The sequence below is a fragment of the Sycon ciliatum genome, chromosome 4 (assembly GCF_964019385.1).
Source record: "Sycon ciliatum chromosome 4, ocSycCili1.1, whole genome shotgun sequence".
Lineage (NCBI taxonomy): Eukaryota > Metazoa > Porifera > Calcarea > Leucosolenida > Sycettidae > Sycon > Sycon ciliatum.
The window spans coordinates 27,668,099-27,689,198 of record NC_088646.1 but is presented as its reverse complement, the minus strand read 5'-3'; the positions used below and the strand labels follow the sequence as shown (position 1 = coordinate 27,689,198).

The 21,100-nt window shown below is 47.7% G+C and overlaps 2 protein-coding genes across 2 annotated transcripts; one reads left to right on the top strand and one right to left on the bottom strand.

Annotated features, from left to right (window-relative positions):
• Positions 1-2,498: 2,498 nt before the first annotated feature.
• Positions 2,499-13,688, top strand: LOC135815413 (uncharacterized). Its single transcript, XM_065328705.1, has 13 exons — positions 2,499-3,095; positions 4,045-4,386; positions 6,131-6,363; positions 7,037-7,131; positions 7,884-8,017; positions 8,199-8,369; positions 8,947-9,172; positions 9,807-10,014; positions 10,204-10,453; positions 10,969-11,250; positions 11,512-11,695; positions 12,519-12,563; positions 12,868-13,688. The coding sequence occupies exons 1-13, from the start codon at positions 2,721-2,723 to the stop codon at positions 13,068-13,070; spliced, it is 2,748 nt and encodes a 915-aa protein (XP_065184777.1). The 5' UTR covers positions 2,499-2,720; the 3' UTR covers positions 13,071-13,688.
• On the bottom strand, positions 13,405-21,028 carry LOC135815414 (SRR1-like protein). Its single transcript, XM_065328706.1, has 6 exons — positions 20,812-21,028; positions 18,163-18,203; positions 17,508-17,728; positions 15,840-15,944; positions 15,364-15,515; positions 13,405-14,874 (listed from the first exon to the last, which is right to left on the bottom strand). The coding sequence occupies exons 1-6, from the start codon at positions 21,000-21,002 to the stop codon at positions 14,631-14,633; spliced, it is 954 nt and encodes a 317-aa protein (XP_065184778.1). The 5' UTR covers positions 21,003-21,028; the 3' UTR covers positions 13,405-14,630.
• Positions 21,029-21,100: the final 72 nt, after the last annotated feature.

Below are 21,100 nucleotides of genomic sequence, written 5' to 3'. Positions count from 1 at the left end.
CTGTCGTTTCCTGTGCCCCACAGTGACAGTGACACCGTGTGCATGTGTGGCCGAAGAAATCCGACTCGTGGGCCGAAAGCAGCACCAAGGATCATGCGGCCCTCAAATTGGTTTTCGGGCAGTGCATGATGTGATTGAAATGGAAACACTGCGCTGCTTTTGACCCGTGGGTCGGATTTCTTTGGCCCCGACTGTACATGTACATGTACAGTCGGGGCCAAAGTACTGCAAAACGGGTAACGTTTGCGACTATAAATGTTTGCGTTTTACAAATTGAGACTGGTTTGCGCTGTTTAATGTTTGCGATTGAATACATATGAATTGAATACGTGTACGACACAGTCGAGTCAGTCCTTGAACTGAACTTTACATGGCGCGAGTTTGCGTTGTTCAAAGTTTGCGATTCGGGGCCTCTCGCAAAATTCGCAAACATTTTTACGTCGCAGTAGTTACCCATTTTACAGTACATGTACCCCAACAATCTATGTATTCACATGTCATCAAGTACAGTGTCACCATGGTCATGTCAAGCTCCTGATCCAAGCCCAGGACAAGGGCTCCGTCCTGATAGTGGTACCTGGAGAAATGATGGGAATACATGTATGCTGTTTGGCGCGCATGAGCAGTGCTGAGGCCGAGACCCCTGGTCGGTTTAGCTGCTCTTGCCCCGCCTCCACTGCTTCGGCTGCCATCGCTATGTGCATCTCTGTGCGTTTTGGCCGGCGTTTGCACCATGATGGTTTGTGGTTATCTTGTAAAAAAAAACTAGGGCTCAAACGATTAGTCCGATTAACCGGTTGCAGACCGGTTACGAAGAATTAACGGTTAACCGATAAAGATAACGGTTACGCAGTAACTTTTCTGTCAATTTGTCAAGTATCAGGTCGTTGCAAAGTATGCACTTTCGCAGGCTGTCGCACGCGTAGGCAATTTCTGGGCTGTCAACTCGGTCATATCTGGTCTCTTGGTGTGAGAGTATGTATGAATGAGCATGCAAGAGAATGTACATGTGTGCGTTGTACTGAATAGGGTACATTTTTTGAATGAGTATAGTCAAATGTACGGTTAAAAAAGAGTCCGCAGGATTGGCGTGGCTTATAACGTGTTAGGTTATAACCGTTAAACCGACCGTTAGCTTAGCAGTTAACCGTTAGGGGTAAAACCGTGACCGTTTGAGCCCGACAAAAACAAAAACAAAAAAAAGACCTATGCATGCACAATAGGTGCACACTCTAGGCCGGGAGGGGCACCATGGATTCTCTTGCCACGAAGTCCGAGGCATACTTGTAATCTTGTTTATCACTCCCTTAGTATTGACTCACATAGATTTTTGCCATACCTAAGCAGTCAAATATTCCTGCATATTTCACTCCTTAGGGCTATATTGACTGCTTATATTTGACTGCTTAGGGGTTGCGCAGTTGAACGGTGCCTAGTGCAGCATTGTCACTGCAAGAGTAGGTGGTGGTTGTGCAATCATAAAACCGGGATTCATGAGGTTATCGTTCTGGAATTTGAAATACGGACTGTTTGTCGTGATAAATATAATATTGACTTCGTACTTGGTCAGTATAGGAAATAAAAACCTCGTAAAAGACCTCGGCTTCGCCTCGGTCTTTTACTCGGCTTTTATTTCCTATAATGCTATATTGACCTCGTACTCAGTCAATATTAGATACGTACTGTCTGTAGGCTAGCGGTGTGCGCCTGTGCGGCCCTGGGTGATAACCGATTTGCCCGTACCCCCGTGTACCATGATGGTTTCTGACTTGCTTCCAGGGTACCGAGTGCCGGGATATTCGTGCCAAGGATATTTCGACCCAAGAAGGACCAGACCCTAGGGCAAGGTTTCAATGCCCCTGCAAAACTTGCGGCTTGGGGCACCCAGGGAGTCGTCAAATACTACTAGTGACGACTCCCTGGACAGTGGTGCAGAGTGTATGGTAAGAAAAACGCTGGTCGCGTCGCGGAGATTCAGGAACACCACTGACCAGTGAGTAGGATCTTCGCTATGCTCCGGTGGTCTGCAGTGAGTTGGCATGGTTGGGGCCGCAACGGTCTTGCAATGGTTGCGTGTCAAGAAACGGTCTATCTTCGAAGCTTGACATGGACAAGATGATCAGCTGTTCTACCTACGTCTTTGTGCCACTACAAAGTCTCCACTCCCGGATCCGACGCCACCATGAATGGCATGGTAGATCTACAGTGACACAGCTACTCTACAGAGAGAGAGAGAGAGAGTACAGTCAGTGCTGGCACCTGAAATCCGCCCCGCCGTCCAGGGGGTCGGATTTCAGTTGCCAGCACTACTAGACTAGTACACTGTACAGGCGCTCTACCCAACTCACGTGAGCTCGTGCGATGTCAGTTTCGTGGTCGTCATGGTTCATAAAAAAATAATCCGAGCACCCAGGCCGCGCCGCTGCCTTGCTTTGGCCTTGTTGCTGCACGTGTCCATAGACCATAGTTCGGATCCAGGACAGGAAGGTACAGGTGCTCAAATCTTGGTTTATTCATATTCGTCGTCTTGCGGACCAGCCGAGGAGGCAACACCATTGGTGGAAGAGAGGGCAGTTCTCTCCTCAGCGCTGAGAATAGGACCTTGAGTTGCAAAGCAGCCCACCGGTACAAATTCCAGTGTAATAACACACCGAAATTGGGACTGGAAGCGCCGAATACGAAACGTCGCTTTAGGATCGGGAGTGCGCTAGCTGCGAGAAATGTTGCCGCTACCAACTCCGAGCAGGGCCCAGGCCGGAGTGGTAGTTACCGTTGTAGTTTGCCTAATGGCTGCGTTTGTGCCCGGTTGTAATGGCCAGTCGTGTACAGCTCAATCAGCAGACCAGTGTTGTATCCTACCTACTGGCGATGTTCGAGTCGGCAACTTCACCTACTTTCCCGTGGCCATCACGACGCTGACCAAAGTGCGAGCGTGCCTGCGCAGTCTGGACCGGTTGCCGCAGTCGCTGCGGGACGAGGTGGTGGAGTCGCTGCGTCTCAAGCTCACCAACCTCTATGCGTTCGTGGACCTCGCCCGAAACTCCACCGCCGCGACGCCCTGCCCTGGAGTGAAGTACAGTGTTCATAAGCTAGAGGTGAGGCCAATGCAAATTTAATTTCCACGTGCATTCGACATGCATTACAAGCAGATGTACTCGATACACTGTACTTGGATGGTTAGACTCAGGCCAGGGAGTACTAAAACCGATTTTAATGTTACAGTATAGTGCACTCCAGACCTGATAATTATGGTCACAGTCTGAAGTAGAGGATGGCTTCTGGTTTGGTTTGGTTGGTTTTTATTATTTCAGTTCGTTGCCTCAACAGTACAAAGTACAAATATCAAGAGGGACGAACGAAAAGAGAAAATAAAACAGAGCAGAGAGGAAGATGCAACTGAAAGGAAAGGAAAACTGAGAGAAACGGAGAAGGAATGTGGACTGGGCGGATTCATGAACCATTACTAGAGAGAAACGGAGAAGGAATGTGGACTGGGCGGATTCATGAACCATTACTAGAGCAGGGCAATGCATGAACAGAAGGGGCAAGTCCGTCGATATTCATGTTTAAAAAATTCCAAGCCTTATCTTCTCAGGCAGAATGCACAGCACAATGTATACACAAGGCTGTATTCCTACTTGAACACAGCGGATTGGTCCCGACATACCATAGCCTTTCATATGCTTTGTTCCAGAGGGCCTGCACTGCTCAACCCTGCAAGTGAATGCGTGCAAGCTCATGACATGAGTGAAGCTGGAGACTTGCATATTTTCTCAGTATGAGTTAGGTTGCCATGGCCACCACCCACCAGCCCGTAGGATGTATTGACTATTGACTAATGTGCACACCATCACAGACTCAGTGCACACTGTCACAGTGCATGTGTTTATGAACAGTGCTGGTCTACGTTGGATCCGATACCAAAGTCCATGCAGGCTGACGAAGTGCGTCGCAAGTTGGTATTTCCTTAAAACTGTGTGTCCTTGTGTGTTATCTTTGCTGTGTTTTGTCTCTCTACCGGTGACCATACACATTTGGATGCAGTATGACGCCTTACCTGCCCTGGATGTAGCACGTCGTCAGGCCTCCCCGGTCGACTTCTTCCAGACTCTGTCGGCGGCGTTCCGTGGCTTCAACGACGCGCACACTCGCTTCTTCTCGCCGCTGCAAGCGTTCCACTATGTGCGTCCAATGGTACTGACCACGCGCCTGGTGACGCCGCAGCCAGGTGCCACGCCCGAACAGCAGGTGTTCTTCTCCAAGGTCAACCCCCTGTACAGCTTGCTCAATGCCACCCAGGTACTCGCGGTCACTGTCTCCTGGAAAGACTTTGTTGGACGGCGCGTGTACAGAATCAACGGTGTGGACGCATTGACCTATCTCAAGGTAACACTTGAATTAATACGGAGGATTATCGAGACGAAATTCGCGTTCGCGTTCGCTCTCCAAGGAAAGTCGAACTCAATGATGGAATTCGCGTTATGAGAAGGACGTTGACACGACGTACATTGTGTACAGACAGTACAGCGTGGCAAATTTATGACTGCCCTGACACGAATCCGCGATTCGTGTTCCGACTACTTTTCCGAACGAAAAATGCGAAAGTTCGCAATCCAGTTCGCGAACTGAAAAATGTTTGCGAACGCGAACTTCGTCTTGCTAATCCTCCGTAGTACCGGCGCTCTTTATATACAATTGTGCCGGGTGAAATCTGACCCAAAGTGCAAAAAAAACCTGACACCCGTGACCAGTTCCCATTACATCACTATTTTTCCGATGCTTGTCGTGACGTGCACATCCAGCAGCAGTCGTAGCAATTCCATGTACGTTGTCAATGACAGTGCAATAAAGTTCACGACACACATTAACATTCATTTTACATGTTTGGGTCAGATTTCACTTTAAAATAGCACAACTGCGCTAGTACTGTGTGTCTGGAACAAAATTGAAAGATATCACTAGCCACACCATAGCTCAGTGGATATCACTAGCCACACCATAGCTCAGTGGATATCACTAGCCACACCATAGCTCAGTGGATATCACTAGCCACACCATAGCTCAGTGGATATCACTAGCCACACCATAGCTCAGTGGATATCACTAGCCACACCATAGCTCAGTGGATATCACTAGCCACACCATAGCTCAGTGGATATCACTAGCCACACCATAGCTCAGTGGATATCACTAGCCACACCATAGCTCAGTGGATATCACTAGCCACACCATAGCTCAGTGGATATCACTAGCCACACCATAGCTCAGTGGATATCACTAGCCACACCATAGCTCAGTGGATATCACTAGCCACACCATAGCTCAGTGGATATCACTAGCCACACCATAGCTCAGTGGATATCACTAGCCACACCATAGCTCAGTGGATATCACTAGCCACACCATAGCTCAGTGGATATCACTAGCCACACCATAGCTCAGTGGATATCACTAGCTACACCATAGCTCAGTGGATATCACTAGCCACACCATAGCTCAGTGGATATCACTAGCCACACCATAGCTCAGTGGTTAGAGCATCGCTGAAGGTCCCTGGTTCGAGTCCTGGTGGCGAGTCATTTTTTTCTTTTCCCGTTTACATCTTTCCCTCAAACCCATGAATATAAGTTATCAATGCATGATTATGTGTACAATCATGTATTAACACACCACAATGAAATGTGGTGCCTGGGTTGATGGTCCACAATCTCTCCGAGCGAGGTACTGAATGCCAAACAAAAGGCCAATGTTTGACTTTGAGCAACGCCTTTTGTGAATAAAAATGAAAATTTCTTCTAACGTTACAGCAGGTATTTGTGACATTAGATGATCACCTTGCTAATCCCCAGCGCATGCCACATAGACTAACAATTTATATAAACATATAAGCTGTTATTCTTTGGTACTGAACATTGACAACGTCAAAATCTTTGGAATTTGAAACCCCTTCCCCATCTCTCTCTCTCCCTCCCTCCTGGAGTCCCTCTGCATCTACACAGATACATGGCTGGAATGCAGATGTTCATACAATGAAACAAGTGTTGAATGCTTCTTTCAAGCATAGGGCTGCTGTAATGCATTGCAGCTCTGCCCGCTGATGTTGATCTCCTCGCTGTTCTCCCTTGCGTAGACACAAGCTGATCGGTTCGGTTTCCATAAGTCACGCGGTGTACGCTTTAATCAGCTGCTAAAGCAGACCTACTTCAGCCTGGGTGAGCATGACTTACCAGGCCAGGACACGGAGGTGTACACACTGCAGGACGGTGCCGAAGTTATAGCTACACTGGTAGCGGTCGTCACGGACCCACGGCTCACATCCAGTGGCGTACAGCAAGTGTCTCGCTACATATCAAGCCGGCAAAAGTATGTTGGTAGACAACCGAAGTGATGCAAACCTAGGAGTATGGTGGCTGTCTTGCACTTTTACAATTTAAAGGCTTATTCTGTGAATGTGCAATTCAATTCAAAACTCGAACTTTGACACATATGAAGTGAGTAGTTATCAATAATAACTTGGCGGGAAGGGGGGGGGGGGGGGGGGGAGGGGATGCTGAACATGGCAGAAGTACAGTGCAGTACAAGACTGAATTGTCTTGTTGTGAACAAATTCTAGAACTAGTCGAGTTCGCATGCATCCACGCAATTAACGCATCCAGTCCAGAAGATACTTCACATCAGATATCAAACGTTTTCGTTCCCTTCTCTAACAACGTAGTGAACAAGTTGTGTGGCATTGATCACACCTCGATGAGGAATAGCACCAAACATTTGCAGAGACAACACATTTTCTTTCTGTGCACAAAGCTCTGGGGCCATCGCAAATGTCTCTTTTGTCTTTGTGCTGTGGTGGCCCCCACTGGCAATGTTCACGTGTTCAACAGTGGTGTACACGTATGAGTGAGTGTGCGGATGTGTGCGCAACGCGTGAGTGCAGGGTGGACGGAGAACTTCACTTTACTGTATAAACTGTGGATAAACTATGGATGGGGAAATGTTGTCCATTTTATCTGTGCCATTTGTATGATATTCTGTTCAGTTCGGTAATCAATGCTATAAAGCTGTCCAACCTACTGGACACGGCTCTTGCTTACCAGACGGCACGGACATTGTCTTCACAGATTCCAACTTGGGGTAAGCAGCACCCACTACAGTCATGTACACATACAGCTATGCATAGTCAGAGTGTGGCAGCAAATCAGTGATGGTCTTCACATTCCAACACAGTAACAATGCCATGTTACAGCTACAGGCTGATACTGTTTTAACGTGATAAGCCAAAACAGCCTCAGATTGAGGACTGAGTTAGTAGTATCCCACATGTCCTGACAATGAATTTCCACCGCATGGACTAGATCAAAAAGGCCATTCAAATAATTACGTTGTTCACGGTTGCCACGGCTGACCACCTCACAGAAACAATTATTATTATTATTATTATTCAACGCAATAAATAGAGTAAGCTGCGCACTCAGTACAAACACCATTAGCAAAACTTGTTTTCATGTAAATAACTAAGCTTGTTCCTAAACGTTTTCGTCGCCATCTCATCAGAGGATTACTGGCAAATCAGCTGGCAGCTTACTCTATTTATTGCGTTGATTACATTTTTATCTCCACGTAAGCTTTTTAATTATTATTATTATTATTAATTCAACATCTGGCTCGTCAGAAGACTGCCAATATATATGAGAAGTCGGGTAAGGAGTCTGAGTCTTTTGAACACGCCCACTGTTTCAATTCTGAAATGTAGAACCCAAAAACCCTGAAATTGTCTGACACGTCTATTTTCAGAGAAAAGGAATGGTCAGTTGGTCAACCGGAAACAGTGCAGGGTCCGGAGATCAAAATTAATTGATTCCGGTTCGCTTTCCCCCACTGTACAGATCTCAAGCCCCTGTCCATCTCCTTTGAGGATGTGATCGTAGCATTCGAGGTGGATAAAGCCCTGGTGCTGAAGCTGCCCGGAGAGTTTGGCATCTCTCCATCCAATGCTCAGCTGCTCTACCGCGCTAGATACGTGAGTAACCATGGTAACCATGGTAAACACTACCTGTCCTATACTGGCCAACATTGATTCATTGATTACCTGTGCCCGTGGCTGACTCCCTGATGATGCTGGCTCTTGTCCGACTGTACGCAAGTGTGTTCCAATGAGACTTTTCTCCGGCTATCTTTTCCCGCATTCTCAATTTGCATAGCTGTTCCTGGAGGCTACTAAGCTAGCCAAGGAGAGAGGCATCGATACTATTCTCTTCGATGTGATTGGCGACAATGGCGGTCAGCTGCAGCTAACAAACTGGTTGCTGGGAGCACTTGTACCAGAATATCAGACCAGTGACGCAGCTCGCTGTGTTACCTATGACATGAAAGTGAGTATTGGTCCCATGCATGTGCAACTCGAGTGTATCACACTGCGGTAAGAGTGCTAAGCAAATGCAGTAAAATGAACATTGGCTGGTCAACAGTACATGTGGTGTGTGTGGGGGTGCACGGTCCAAATACTCTTGAAGCAATTTGAGTACGAGGTTTGTGATTGAAATTACGCTGTACAGGTATACAGCTACAGGTAGTTACAGGCCGTGACGAGTGGCTTTGCACACGGGCACTCAATTCTGACTTCACATCAGGCACTGAATTGTAATCCCAATTGACTACTTCGAGCACACAAGTATGAAGGAGAGAGTAGCACGGCATCATGCCACAAACCATGGATGCATGGAACAGACGGGAACAACCCTAAAGTCAGTAGAGAACGCTGCAGCCGGGTGGTCGCCGTTCTGTATGTATGGCTGTGGTGCAAAGCCGCTGCACACGACTGTCTCCTGGTGAGTGTCCGACTTGCCAAGGTAACAGTTAACTGTGCTGACGGTGTGGAGAGTACAGAGTGTATACTGGCCAGTGTTTTCGCATAAACATTGCCTGCCATCACTTCTGCTTGTGCTTCAGGCCAGTGCAGTGTGGGATCGCTGGCTGGAGTCCTTTGCCAGCCAGCGCTGGGTGCGTGCGGTCACACAGAACCTGACGTATGAGCAAGTTGAAGAGCTGCTGGAAATGGTCGTCACGCGGGAAAGCGAGTTTGCGGAAATGTTCGACCCCAGCCTCTCCATCTTCTACCTGGGCGTGGTGCAGCCACATTTGATCTTCCCATTGAAGAAGGCCATGGGCATCTCGGGTATGCATTTCCTTGCATTACAAATACAACATGATTATAATTGAATATAATGTACAGTTGTAGTGATGATACAATCGTTTTGAGAGGTGTAGTCCAGGACTGTTCATGTGTAGTCCAGGACTGTTCGTGTGTTGCGGGTTAGGCGTTGCGTGGAAAGATGACAAGGCTACAGCGGAGTTTCAAAGTCCTCTCAAAAAATGTAGTATTGGTATGTACAACCAGTGCCGTGTGTGTAATGGTGCAGCTTGCAGAGTGTAGGTTGAATTTGCTCGCATGGTGCCGACAACACGTGCAGTATTGCCATTGGGCTTTCAAACGAAAACACGTTGCATCCCTAAGTAATAGAATGTAGTTGGGTGATGGCTGCACTGTCTTGTATTTCTACTGGCTTTGACTCACAATGCCACACATACACAATCAGTAGTTTGCTAAACACAGAGGTCTTGAACGAAACCACTTGGTTCTTAGAACACACGCAACTCAGGTGCGTGTTATACTTATAGTTTGCTGAAAGCCAGTGCGAGAATAATATACATGACCGGTAGGGTCCTTGAAGTACCGCTGGATTTCTTGGCTCGACAGAACAGTAACTAAGCACCCAGCCGATGGTGATCATTTCCTTACTGTGCTGCAGATCCCGACACCCAACTGAAAGAAGTTCGTACTGCCTTGACTAACCTATTGACACGCAGTCCATACTCCTACAACAATCGATACTATGAGTGGTACCCGATGACACAGCGTAATCGTCCCAGCGGCAGCAATTACGAGAACCTGGCGTACTATCGGCAGCCAGTGCAGTACCTACGCGGCGGAACGGTGTCCAACTACTCACAGAGATTGTAAGTGCTTGAGTGTGTGTGTGTGTGTGCGCGCACGTGTGTGTGTGTGTGGGGGGGGGGGGGGGGTAGGTGTGTGTGTGTGTGTGTGTGTGTGTGTGTGTGTCACTGTGTGTGCGCACGTGCACGTGCATATGTACAAGCCTATGTACAAGCCTGTCAGTATTCGCTTACACGTGTCTGTTTGTCTAGCTACGAGAGCTGCTTCACTACGGTGCCAGCAACGGAGAAGGAGCATCTCTGGACTGCCGTGCAGACCTACTTCCGGAACATCTTGTTCCTGACGGACGGCACGTGTGGCGGAGCGTGTGCCCTGCTGCTCTCCAAGCTGCAGCTAGACGGACGAGCCAAGGTAACCACACTCGGTGGAGTCTACAACGAGCCAATGGACACGTCGTTCACCGGAGGTTTTGTCGAGGACTGGCCTGAGGAGTTGGAGAAGGTACGCACTCTAAGCAATAAATCTGATACTACATTGAGTGCGGTGATCACCAATCCGCCAACCTGGGGGTTATGCATGGCGTGAAGTTGTCTAAGCAATGTACACAGTTTCACAATATACGAAAGCCTGTCCAACTGTCCAGTGTTGCATGAGTGGACTAGTGTATTTGTATACATAACATTTCATACGGGTAGAAAATTGCCGTTGTATGCGCTATCATCCAGAGTCCATAGCCAAGGGAATGCAGCTGTGACTAGCTTCCAGCTACATGTACGAACGTTAGTACATGTATGGAACGTGTGGTTTTTGATTTTCCACTTTGTGCGGACAGAGTCGCATGATAAAATGAAAATATTACACAAGAGGCAGTGTGCCGAACAGCTGGATCAAAAGAAAGAGACCACAATTGCATACTCCTGGACTCCTGCTACCATGCGTAGGTACCTGGCTTTGGCACGGCGATGGCGTAGGTTCGGCTTGTACATGCCTTTTCTCTTTGTCTCTCTGTGTTGCAGATCAGACTGTCCGAATTTCTCGGCAAGATCATTTTCAGGGCCAACACAACGTTCCCAGAATTGGACAGACTTCCGGTGCCCGCTACGGTAACTCAGCATGCTACTTGTAGTGTTCGAGTATTCTACTTTTTTGAAGTAGTCATAAAGATGTGCAAATACGATCACCAACGGGGGCACGGTCTCTCTGTGTTGCAGATCAGACTGTCCGAATTTCTCGGCAAGATCATTTTCAGGGCCAACACAACGTTCCCAGAATTGGACAGACTTCCGGTGCCCGCTACGGTAACTCAGCATGCTACTTGTAGTGTTCGAGTATTCTACTTTTTTGAAGTAGTCATAAAGATGTGCAAATACGATCACCAACGGGGGCACGGTCTGCCCCCCCCCCCCCCCCCTTCCATCCCCACAACCATGTGCTATACTGTACACTTTTAATAGTAACTTGCAAAGCACACGATCGTGTTGCTACATTATTTGAAGTCGTGCTTTTTTGGTGTGTATATGTGTTTGTGTTTGTGTCCTATCTATCCTCTAATGATTCAGTTCACCCTAACTACCTTTGAGATGTACGTGGCTAGCCTGGGCGAGTGTGCTCTGCCGCGTGACTGGTACAACATACCCGGTGACTACCATGTGGACCTATGGGCTACACAGCTGGACGACTGGCCAACGCCGGACCATGCACAGCTACGCGACCTGTACCGGCAAGTCATCGCTGCACAAGCAGGTGAGTCCAATGACAGTTGCCAACAAAGTGCATCACGATGCATGCCCATGTCTTCATTACAGTCAAACTTCAGTAAGTAGTAAGTACAAGTATCAGGGTTCCTCAACTGAACAACACTCAACACGGTCTCTTCACTGCATATTGCAATTGCGCCACTTAACCTTATAAATATACTCATTCCTTTATCTGAAACTCGGATGTTGAGCCAATAATATATAAATGTAGAAAGGAAAAGGACATTTGGATACGAGTTAAGAGTAACTCTCCATCACTGTAACCAGATACGATATACAGTCAGAAAGTGCAACAACTAGGCACAAAACTGACAGAGTACTGAGACATTCGACGTCCTGACACCTAGCTTAAACACAACTCCGTAGTGCTAACCGACAGCCTTCCAACTCGGAAGGTTCAAGGTTATGGAAAGACCAAAGAGGGGAAGGTAAGCGCAACAAAAACGAGCACAAGCTACAGTCCCAACGGAACAAAGAATGTCGATTGTTACTGTGGTGTTTGTAACCACAGACATTGTGGATCACCTGAGGGCCAGACTATTGTCGGTAATGCTAGACCTTTTGGAAGTGTCCAATGACCGCACTTGGCATTCATCCATCCCAAGAACGAACTTCCTCGCTATGGTGTGTGGTGTTGTGAATGTGGGCCAAGAGCACAGTGTGGAGAGGTGGACGGTTCAGTTTATTTTCAAATGGCCGAGTTTGTCGCTACTTCTGAGTTACATACTAGAATCTTTCATAATATGATGCGAAGTATCAGTTTGATGCCTTGTTTCGTTCCATGTTCTTTGTTTGCGTGCCCTCCGCAGTAACACCAGCACCAACGATGGGCCCTACCACACCTCCAGAAAAAGGTAACAAGGAATACACTTCAATGCGAATCATCTGAGATAGATTCTTTTATCAGCAGCTATTTTCGAAGTAGTTTGATGACTTTGCAGTGTGCTCTACTGACCTTGTGACCAGCTCTGTACAGGCTAAAACCCAACGCACCCTCGGCCCTCAGTTATCCATGACAATGAGTACAGTTTTGTAGACTTGGTCGATCGGAAGTTGTCCTTCTCCACCGGATAGGAGCCAAGTAATCGTTGTGAAATCTCACTGGACATGCCGGATGATGGCTGTGTGTGTGTACATTGTGTGGTTGGCACTGAACAGGGCTATCCGGCGGAGCTCTCACTGGTATACTGATAGCCTGCAGTATTGTAGGTGTAGCGCTGCTGATCGTCGGCTACGTGCACTTGCGCAAGTGCCAGCGCAAGCCACTTCTACCCAACTCCGAGACCAGCATCCAGTCACAGCCGATGTTGGACGACACCGTGTCCGTGTCGGGACAAGATCTCTGGCAAGAAGAGGCATAGCGACCGGCCGGTCAGTCTCCTCACCTGCCCGCCGCACCGCAGTACACCACAGGACAAGCGCTCGGCAACGCTACGCCTGCAACAACAGAGGACCTGTGAGTTGAACCACGCTGGATGCCTGCAGCTGAGTAATGGCACCAGGGCCTTCCTTGTACATATACTTTGTAACGATATACTAGCATCATGATTCGTGCGCACGGCCATCTGTTGTAGCGGGCAAGTATCATGCAGGTAATTGAGAATCTCTTTTTTTTGTTTAGCAGTCGCCATCAATGCACAGCATATGCCCACTAGTTAGTGTAGGTACTTTGACGTAGTACAATGTACATCAGTGTCAGGACAACCTCCATTAATTCATGTTCATGATAAACTGTACACAGGGTATATGCAGAGTAGAATACCAATCAGATGACGTCAATGGGTAGCAACAATTAAAAAATAGAACTACTTCAAAAGAAGTATCAGCACATTTATTCAATTTCTACTGTTTATTTCATTCTTAACACACCTGGAGTATTTACCTATTTTCACAAATTTCGATTTCCCACTTACGGCAAGTATGAGCAGATCATAAGCAGATCAAGAGCAGATCATGAGCAGATCAAGAGCAGATCATGAGCAGATCATGTTCGCAAAGAGACAATATTAGTAGTCGTGAGGTAAATTCTAAGAAGCCTCAAACTCACAGGTTTGTAAGAAGGTGTTGGTCTGAATATGCCTCATTGACTGATAGACCGCTGTGCAGCCTCCCGCATGCGAGCTCTTTTAGACTGTCCGAAACGAATAGTATGCTGTTATTGAGCATTTCCTTGGCTCTGGAGAGACCTTGACTGTCGTTGCCTAGTAGGTTAAAAGATAGGTAGGCACTCTAAGCCACTTTCTTCTGATATGGACATGTGTATAAATAGTAAATGAGGCTAGAGCAGCCATGTAGCATTCATGATTGAATGCTACTGTTGATGTCATCGGTGACTGCATTGCTTGGATGTTGGAGTTTTATATGCCTTGCAAAGCTGGCAAGTCACCGGGTGCCTCAGAAAGCTGGCGAGTCAATGGATGTCTTGCAAAGCTGGGGAGTCACCAGGTACCTTGCAAAGCTGGGGAGTCATTGGGTGCCTTGCAACGCTGGGGAGTCACTGGGTGCCTTGCGAATCTGGGGGAGTCACTGTACGCCTTGCACAGCTAGGGAGTCACTGTGTGCCCTGCAAAAGCTGGGGAGTCACCAGCTACCTTGCATAGCTGGGGAGTCACTGGGTGCCTTGCCGACGTGCTTCCTCCACCGAAAAGCCCATACGAGTACCTGTGGATCACTTCAACTCAAGTCTCCGTGTGTCTCCAGACTGACAGCTACCACCCACCTATACAGTCCTGTGTGTGTTTCAATGTCACCGTACTGCTAGTAGCATTGTGGTATCTGGAGTTCAGTCGCGCACCACACACTAAGCTGGTCGATTAACGTGCCACTCGGCGTCATTGCTGAGACTACTTCAGGAGCACAGGATTCAGAGACCGATACTAGAGACTAGGCCTTGACAATTGCTTGCCATTCCCTGCTCCTGCTCACGTTGCCCACCTCCAGCCAGATAATTGCTGTGACGAGACATGGTCATCATCTTGAAAGCTACCCACGCTACATGTCCAGAACGCATCACCCTCTGCCGGCAGTTTGTGCTGGTCGAAGACATGCAGTGCAGAATCATTGAATGACTCCATAAACTCACCAGGCAATATCTCAAGCTCACTCACGATGCTCTGGCCGTGCGCTAAGTGAGGTGTTTCGGATCGAAATACATGGGTTGGCATTCTAAAATACAAACACACATGCACACACAGATGCACAGGTGTGCACACACACACATGTACACACACGCACAAATACACACACACACACACACACACACACACACACACACTATACTTGCTCACTGCCAGAATCTGGTCATACGGGTCTCCCAGGGAGCAGGAGAGAGATTCAAAAGGAATCTTGGAAAGATAAACTAATCATCTATTGCGCCCAATGGCCGCCGCCCCCTGAAATCCCCAGACTCTGAGTGCACTTGGAAATGATCCCACCTATGGGCTCACCATGCCGCAGTAAGTGGGTGAGGGCAAGGTGCAGAAAAGGGACTGACGGTATCAACAGACACCGTATACTGATGACCAATGCACTGCCCACAATCATAAAACCATGCACATTACAAACTTGCCCTATCAATCTGCAGCATGCGCCTGTACCGAGTCAGTATGTGCCGACACATTACTACTTGAGCAGCACATGTACCAGTCTACTTACCTGTGTAGATAGGAGGAGAACTCATTGCCAATGATGGCGACGAAGTGCAGCTGTTTACATGACCAGTTGCTAGCAAGGACATTCTCGTACAGTGAGCGACCACAGTGAGGCATGAAGAACAGCGTGGGCCGAACGACACGCCGACGGCCCTCCTGTATGCAAGCGACACACCGGTACATGCCGACGACAGCACAGAGTTAGTATAGTGGTGCTCAAGGTTTCACTGGCAGGATGTTTACACTGTGTACACCAATCCATACAGTTCGACCAGGAGCATGTATGCGATACAGTGACTGGACAATCCTGATGTGGATCTGTTCCTAGCAATTTATTACTACTAGCTGTTTTGAGAGCTAGCTCTCTGCTCGAGGCGCATGAACACCCCATAAGATGCCTTTTGGACTATATGTACACGGCTGCACTGTCCGGGTACATGACTGAGAGAGAGAGAGAGCATGCACATGCACAGAGCCTACCTCGTTCACTTTGATCAGCTCAAAGCCAAGCTCCTGTACAATGTCAGCCTCTCCGCGCTGCAAGACTGGATCATACAGGAAACGGTCTTGCAGCAAGTGCCGGTCCTGCGCATGCAACACAATGCACCAAAAAGACACTCGTCAAATTGACAAAGCCAAGCACGCTATCAGATGAAAGTTCACCCTGAACGGCCCAGTACAACCTACATATTTCCCACATGAGAAAGCCTTTGTCTCACTTTGCAAATGCCTGCAAGAATGACTGGCTGTGAAGAAGATGTTCCGCTCTACATGCACGTTCACACTAAGACATGTGGAACGTGCTGCTGGGAATTTCCTGTACCAAATTCGGCTGTTTCCTGAAGGCCTGCTCCGATACGCCACAGACCTGTACGCATTTTCTTTGCGTAAGCCACAACTTAGAGACCCTTATCTCCACGCGGAAATCTGAACCCCAAACAGGCTAAATCATACACTCTAACCTAGACACCTGTTCTTTTTAAAGGGGAAGTTAAGGCAAAAATTAAAATTTCACCAGTTGTAGTCTTCGGGGTGCCGAGTCGAATGGTCTTGGTCCGAGAAAGCTGAGACGCTCCCTTCCTACTTGAATCCCAATCGAACTCGCGCACTTCCACCGAAACTGGGTGACTGCGCCCTACTAGATGGGGATTTGTATGCAAAATGTCACTAAAAGCGCCATTTCGTTCTTATAAAAGCACGGATGACCGCGATTGGCCCATATGTTGTAGTCTTTTGGACGCTGAGTCGACTGGTTTTGGTCCGAAAAGGCTGCGATGCAGCGTTCCTCCTTTATTCCCAATCGAACATGGTTGAACAAGCGGTCACGTGCTCCTGCGTACACCAGTCACCTGGTCACCGTGCCTGCAGGGTACAACTTACTAGCCTGTTTGACCTTTTTTGGGTGCAGTCCTGTCACTCGAGTTGAACCTTGGTGTGAAAGTTGTCGCCTGCTGGCGTGGTGACCAGGTGACTTGGGCACCCAGGAGCACGTGACCGCTTGTTCAACCATGTTCGATTGGGAATAAAGGAGGAACGCTGCATCGCAGCCTTTTCGGACCAAAACCAGTCGACTCAGCGTCCAAAAGACTACAACATATGGGCCAATCGCGGTCATCCGTGCTTTTATAAGAACGAAATGGCGCTTTTAGTGACATTTTGCATACAAATCCCCCTCTAGTAGGGCGCAGTCACCCAGTTTCGGCGGAAGTGCGCGAGTTCGATTGGGATTCAAGTAGGAAGGGAGCTTCTCAGCTTTCTTGGACCAAGACCATTCGACTCAGCACCCCGAAGACTACAACTGGTGAAATTTTAATTTTTGCCTTAACTTCCCCTTTAAGTGATTTCTCCAGGTTTCATATGAATTTTAAGTGATTTCTACAGGTTTCATATGAAGCAGGACCTCTCTAGTACATGTAGTGTCTAGCCGCTCATTTATAGGGGATACGCACCTTTACTTGTAATCTGTGGGTAAATAAACCAGCATTCAGATTTATCTCATTACTGTTGCCTGCTGATCGCCTCGTGCGTGAAACTTGGAGTTGCAACGAATTATTCATCCTCTTCAAATTGTTGTAGGGGATATGAAATTAGTTTATAACTTATGTAAGTTTCCCTGCACTACTACTACTATTGCTACTATCACCGCACCTGCAAGTACTTCACAAGAAGCATCAGGGCACCCATCTGGTGACGCGCCTGCAGAGACTGCGCGAACGGACCAATCCCGTAGCACACCACATCGATGCGCCCGGGTTCGTGCTCGGTGCCCTTGGTTGCATCCTGGTCGCACCCGCCACCCGTAGCTGGTGCTGGGTTGGTGCCAAGCAACTTAGCTGTTGTCCATATGCTGATTAGCGTGTCAAGTTTCGCTGTGAACAAAAGCACAGATAAGGATATCAGCAGATTGGGTACATGTGTGTGTGTGTGTGTGTGTGTGTGTGTGTGTGTGTGTGTGTGTGTGTGTGTGTGTGTTTTGCAGATCTGTTTCAATCCCCATCAGCCATATCCACAGCTGGACGCTCCTTCGAAGTTTAACTTGAACATAAAAGCTTCACACAGTACTTGCCAACTTCCACCAGCAATATCGATCGGTATCATTAGTGTGGAGCTATGCTTCACAGAAACGAATAGCTTCCAATCGGGATGAGATACATTAGGAGGCGGTTGTTGTCAATGCATTGGTCATAGAATGCGTGGAGACCTTTTTTCAACATGACCTTCCCGTGTGACATTGACATTGAGCACGATCTCATTGAAGAACTCTGTTGGGGTGGGTGGGTGAGGTCATGAACAACATGCTTACCTTGGAAGCCTGTCATAAACTTGCTCGCTCGGAGTTCATCCCTATAGCATGAATCACAAATCAAAGCACCATTAGGCATGCTTCTAGTCTATAGTGAGTTCTTCGTAAACAGCCAAAAGTTATGGTCTATACAGTCTCCACGTGTCATTGAATGAGAAATGCAAGTTTTGGGTGGGCACACCTATACACACTACTAAGAGTACATAACCCCCAACAGTGACTGTGTGCAACTGCCTGCACAACCTCTATACAGTGCTGCGACGGCAGACCTTCACACCACGTGACATGGCTCAAAAGGTTACTCTGGCAAACAGTGCAAAGTGACCGCAAGAGAGTTGAGCCCAAAGCAGGGTTGCGTACAAACCTGTATCAATCATGCACAGGGTGCAAAATACTGCAAATAGGGTGTACGGGTGCGTCATGTGATGTGAAGTTCTGCCGCACAGACTAGGCAAAGCTCGATGTTGCCAGTGAAGCTTCGATATTTTGCCGCAAAATTTTGCTGGCTCATTGTCAATATTTTGCTTTCATTTTGCAAGGCCATTCGATATTCCGAATTCTTGCATCTGACATCAACTTCAGGCTCCTGGCGGTCCAGCAGGCAGCTAGGGTCCCTCATTGGCGACAGTGAGGACTTGGAGCGGAGGAAAGACCTCGCTTCGAGTGCATACGGCAGGATGTATAACCTCTGGCTGAGGCGTGGGAAGGTCAGTGAGCAGAGGCGCATCCGACTGTATAATGCCCTGGTTCTGCCCGACGGCTCATTGGCATAGTCTACCCAGCCAGGATATCAAATACTGAGCTGTATGAGAGGTGCAACACGGAACCACTATCTGACATCGTGGACAGGAGAAGATGGCAGCTAACCGGCCATATTCTCCGTATGGACAGAGATGCGCCGCCATGGATCGCGCTGACGGGCTATTTTGCAGGAGATGCCAAGGCTGGGCGTGGACGTCCAAGGACATCCATTGCGACGTGCATCACAAGCGACTTACAGAGAAGGAACATCGACTTGAAGCGCAGCAATCAGCTGGAGAATGTGAGGGCCATCGCTCTGGACAAGCCTACTTCGAAGTACATGGAGAAATCTGGCCGACAATCCATGATCTGGCGTCACAGGTCATCAGTGCACCATATTAATAATTATCTTGATAATGGAATTTGATCATAGGAGATAGGACAGAAGTGGAACGTATAATTATACCCACATAATTATATTATTACGCGTGCTGTGGTATTATTTATTAACTGGTTTGAGGGAAAGAGACAAACGGGAAAAGTCTGAAGAAAAAATTGACTGTCACCACCAGGACTCGAACCAGGGACCTTCGCTTGTAGCCAGCGATGCTCTAACCACTGAGTTATGGTGTAGTCGTCATCCCAGCAGAGGCCGTTCAACATTTTCTTCAGACTTCGTAACTCACACTTCCTGTGAATCCACACAGGCGGGTGGGACGCAGCCCTCACTGTAACCCACACACTTCACGTACAAACTAGCATGCGGGGAGCCCCAAGTCATAAAATATTAACTGGTTTGAGGGAAAGAGACAAACGGGAAAAAGTCTGAAGAAAAAATTGACTGTCACCACCAGTGAAAATGAGCCTGGATAAGAAGACCACTCGTACATGTACACGGGGACCACATTGCACAGTCCCTTGAGCGGTCGCCTTAGACAGGTTTCACTGTGCATGTAACTGGGGGGGGGGGGGGGTATGTGGCCTTCGCACTATGAACACTCGCCTGCGCAGTGAATGCGGCTCGACGAATCGAAAAAACTACTACCGTAGTTCCGCGCATATAAGCCCATGGGCCTATATCCGGATATAAGCCCACCTCCGTTTATAGGCACATGGGCTAATAAACAGACCCAAACACCGTTACGGAACCGATAGTACAGCATGTCAGTGCTGACTACATTACCGGTACCGGTACCTACGGCAGGCGGACAACCGCGCACGGACTTGTACTTTTTCGCGTGCCAGCTGCCTTCAAAATTCGAATATAGGCCCAGGGCTAAAAAAACGAACCATTATTACTAATTTTTTTCCCCGGAAAATGCATTATTTCGTATATTAGCCCATGGGCTTATATGCGCGGAACTACGGTACATTATACAATCATGTAAAACAGAGAGGTTCCAGGCTGTCCAAGAGAGTGCTCAATACCGAGTGGTAGAGCTGGTTCAAACAATAGGAGGACAGAGGAAGTGTTTTTACTCAGAGTTTCACGCACTAAGCGATCATCAGAAAACAGTAATTGGCCAATTACTGTTTTCTGATGATCGCTTAGTGCGTGAAACTCTGAGTAAAAACACTTCCTCTGTCCTCCTATTGTTTGGTACATTATACATGTTATAGTAGTAGCTTCCGATGCCTATGCTCTGCTTTACCCATGCAGTCGGAATGTCATGCATGCTGCATTACAATAAAAAATAAATGGTTATTTTTCGGTCATCACTCATCAGGCAGTGAATAAAATCACCATAAAAAAGGCAAAGCACAAAATGATGAGTGATGAGCTGAGGCGAATGACGAGAGAAATAAATTACAACCTTATCCTGAGGTGAAACAAATGAATGCAAAACCACGCCAGGTTACACATATCCATTGCTTCTTATTGCGTGTACTAGTAATTTTAGTTCTCACCTTGCAATATCCAATCGAGATTTACAAGCACGAAGTTCAGCTTCATCCCAAGTCTCGGTGTCATCTACGGGAAACCGTTTATTTTCCACCTTTCGACTTCGGGCAGCTTTTTTGCGACAGACTAACTGGAACCCGTCTTCTTCCATGGCCAAAAATAAGATTCGCCATGCCAGCACACAGAATACGTACATGTATGTCCACAGAAGTCTAATTTTTATCTCTGCTCAAACAGTTTTTGAAAATGTGACTCTTTGTAATCACCCGGGGAATTCCCCTATACTAATCCGGA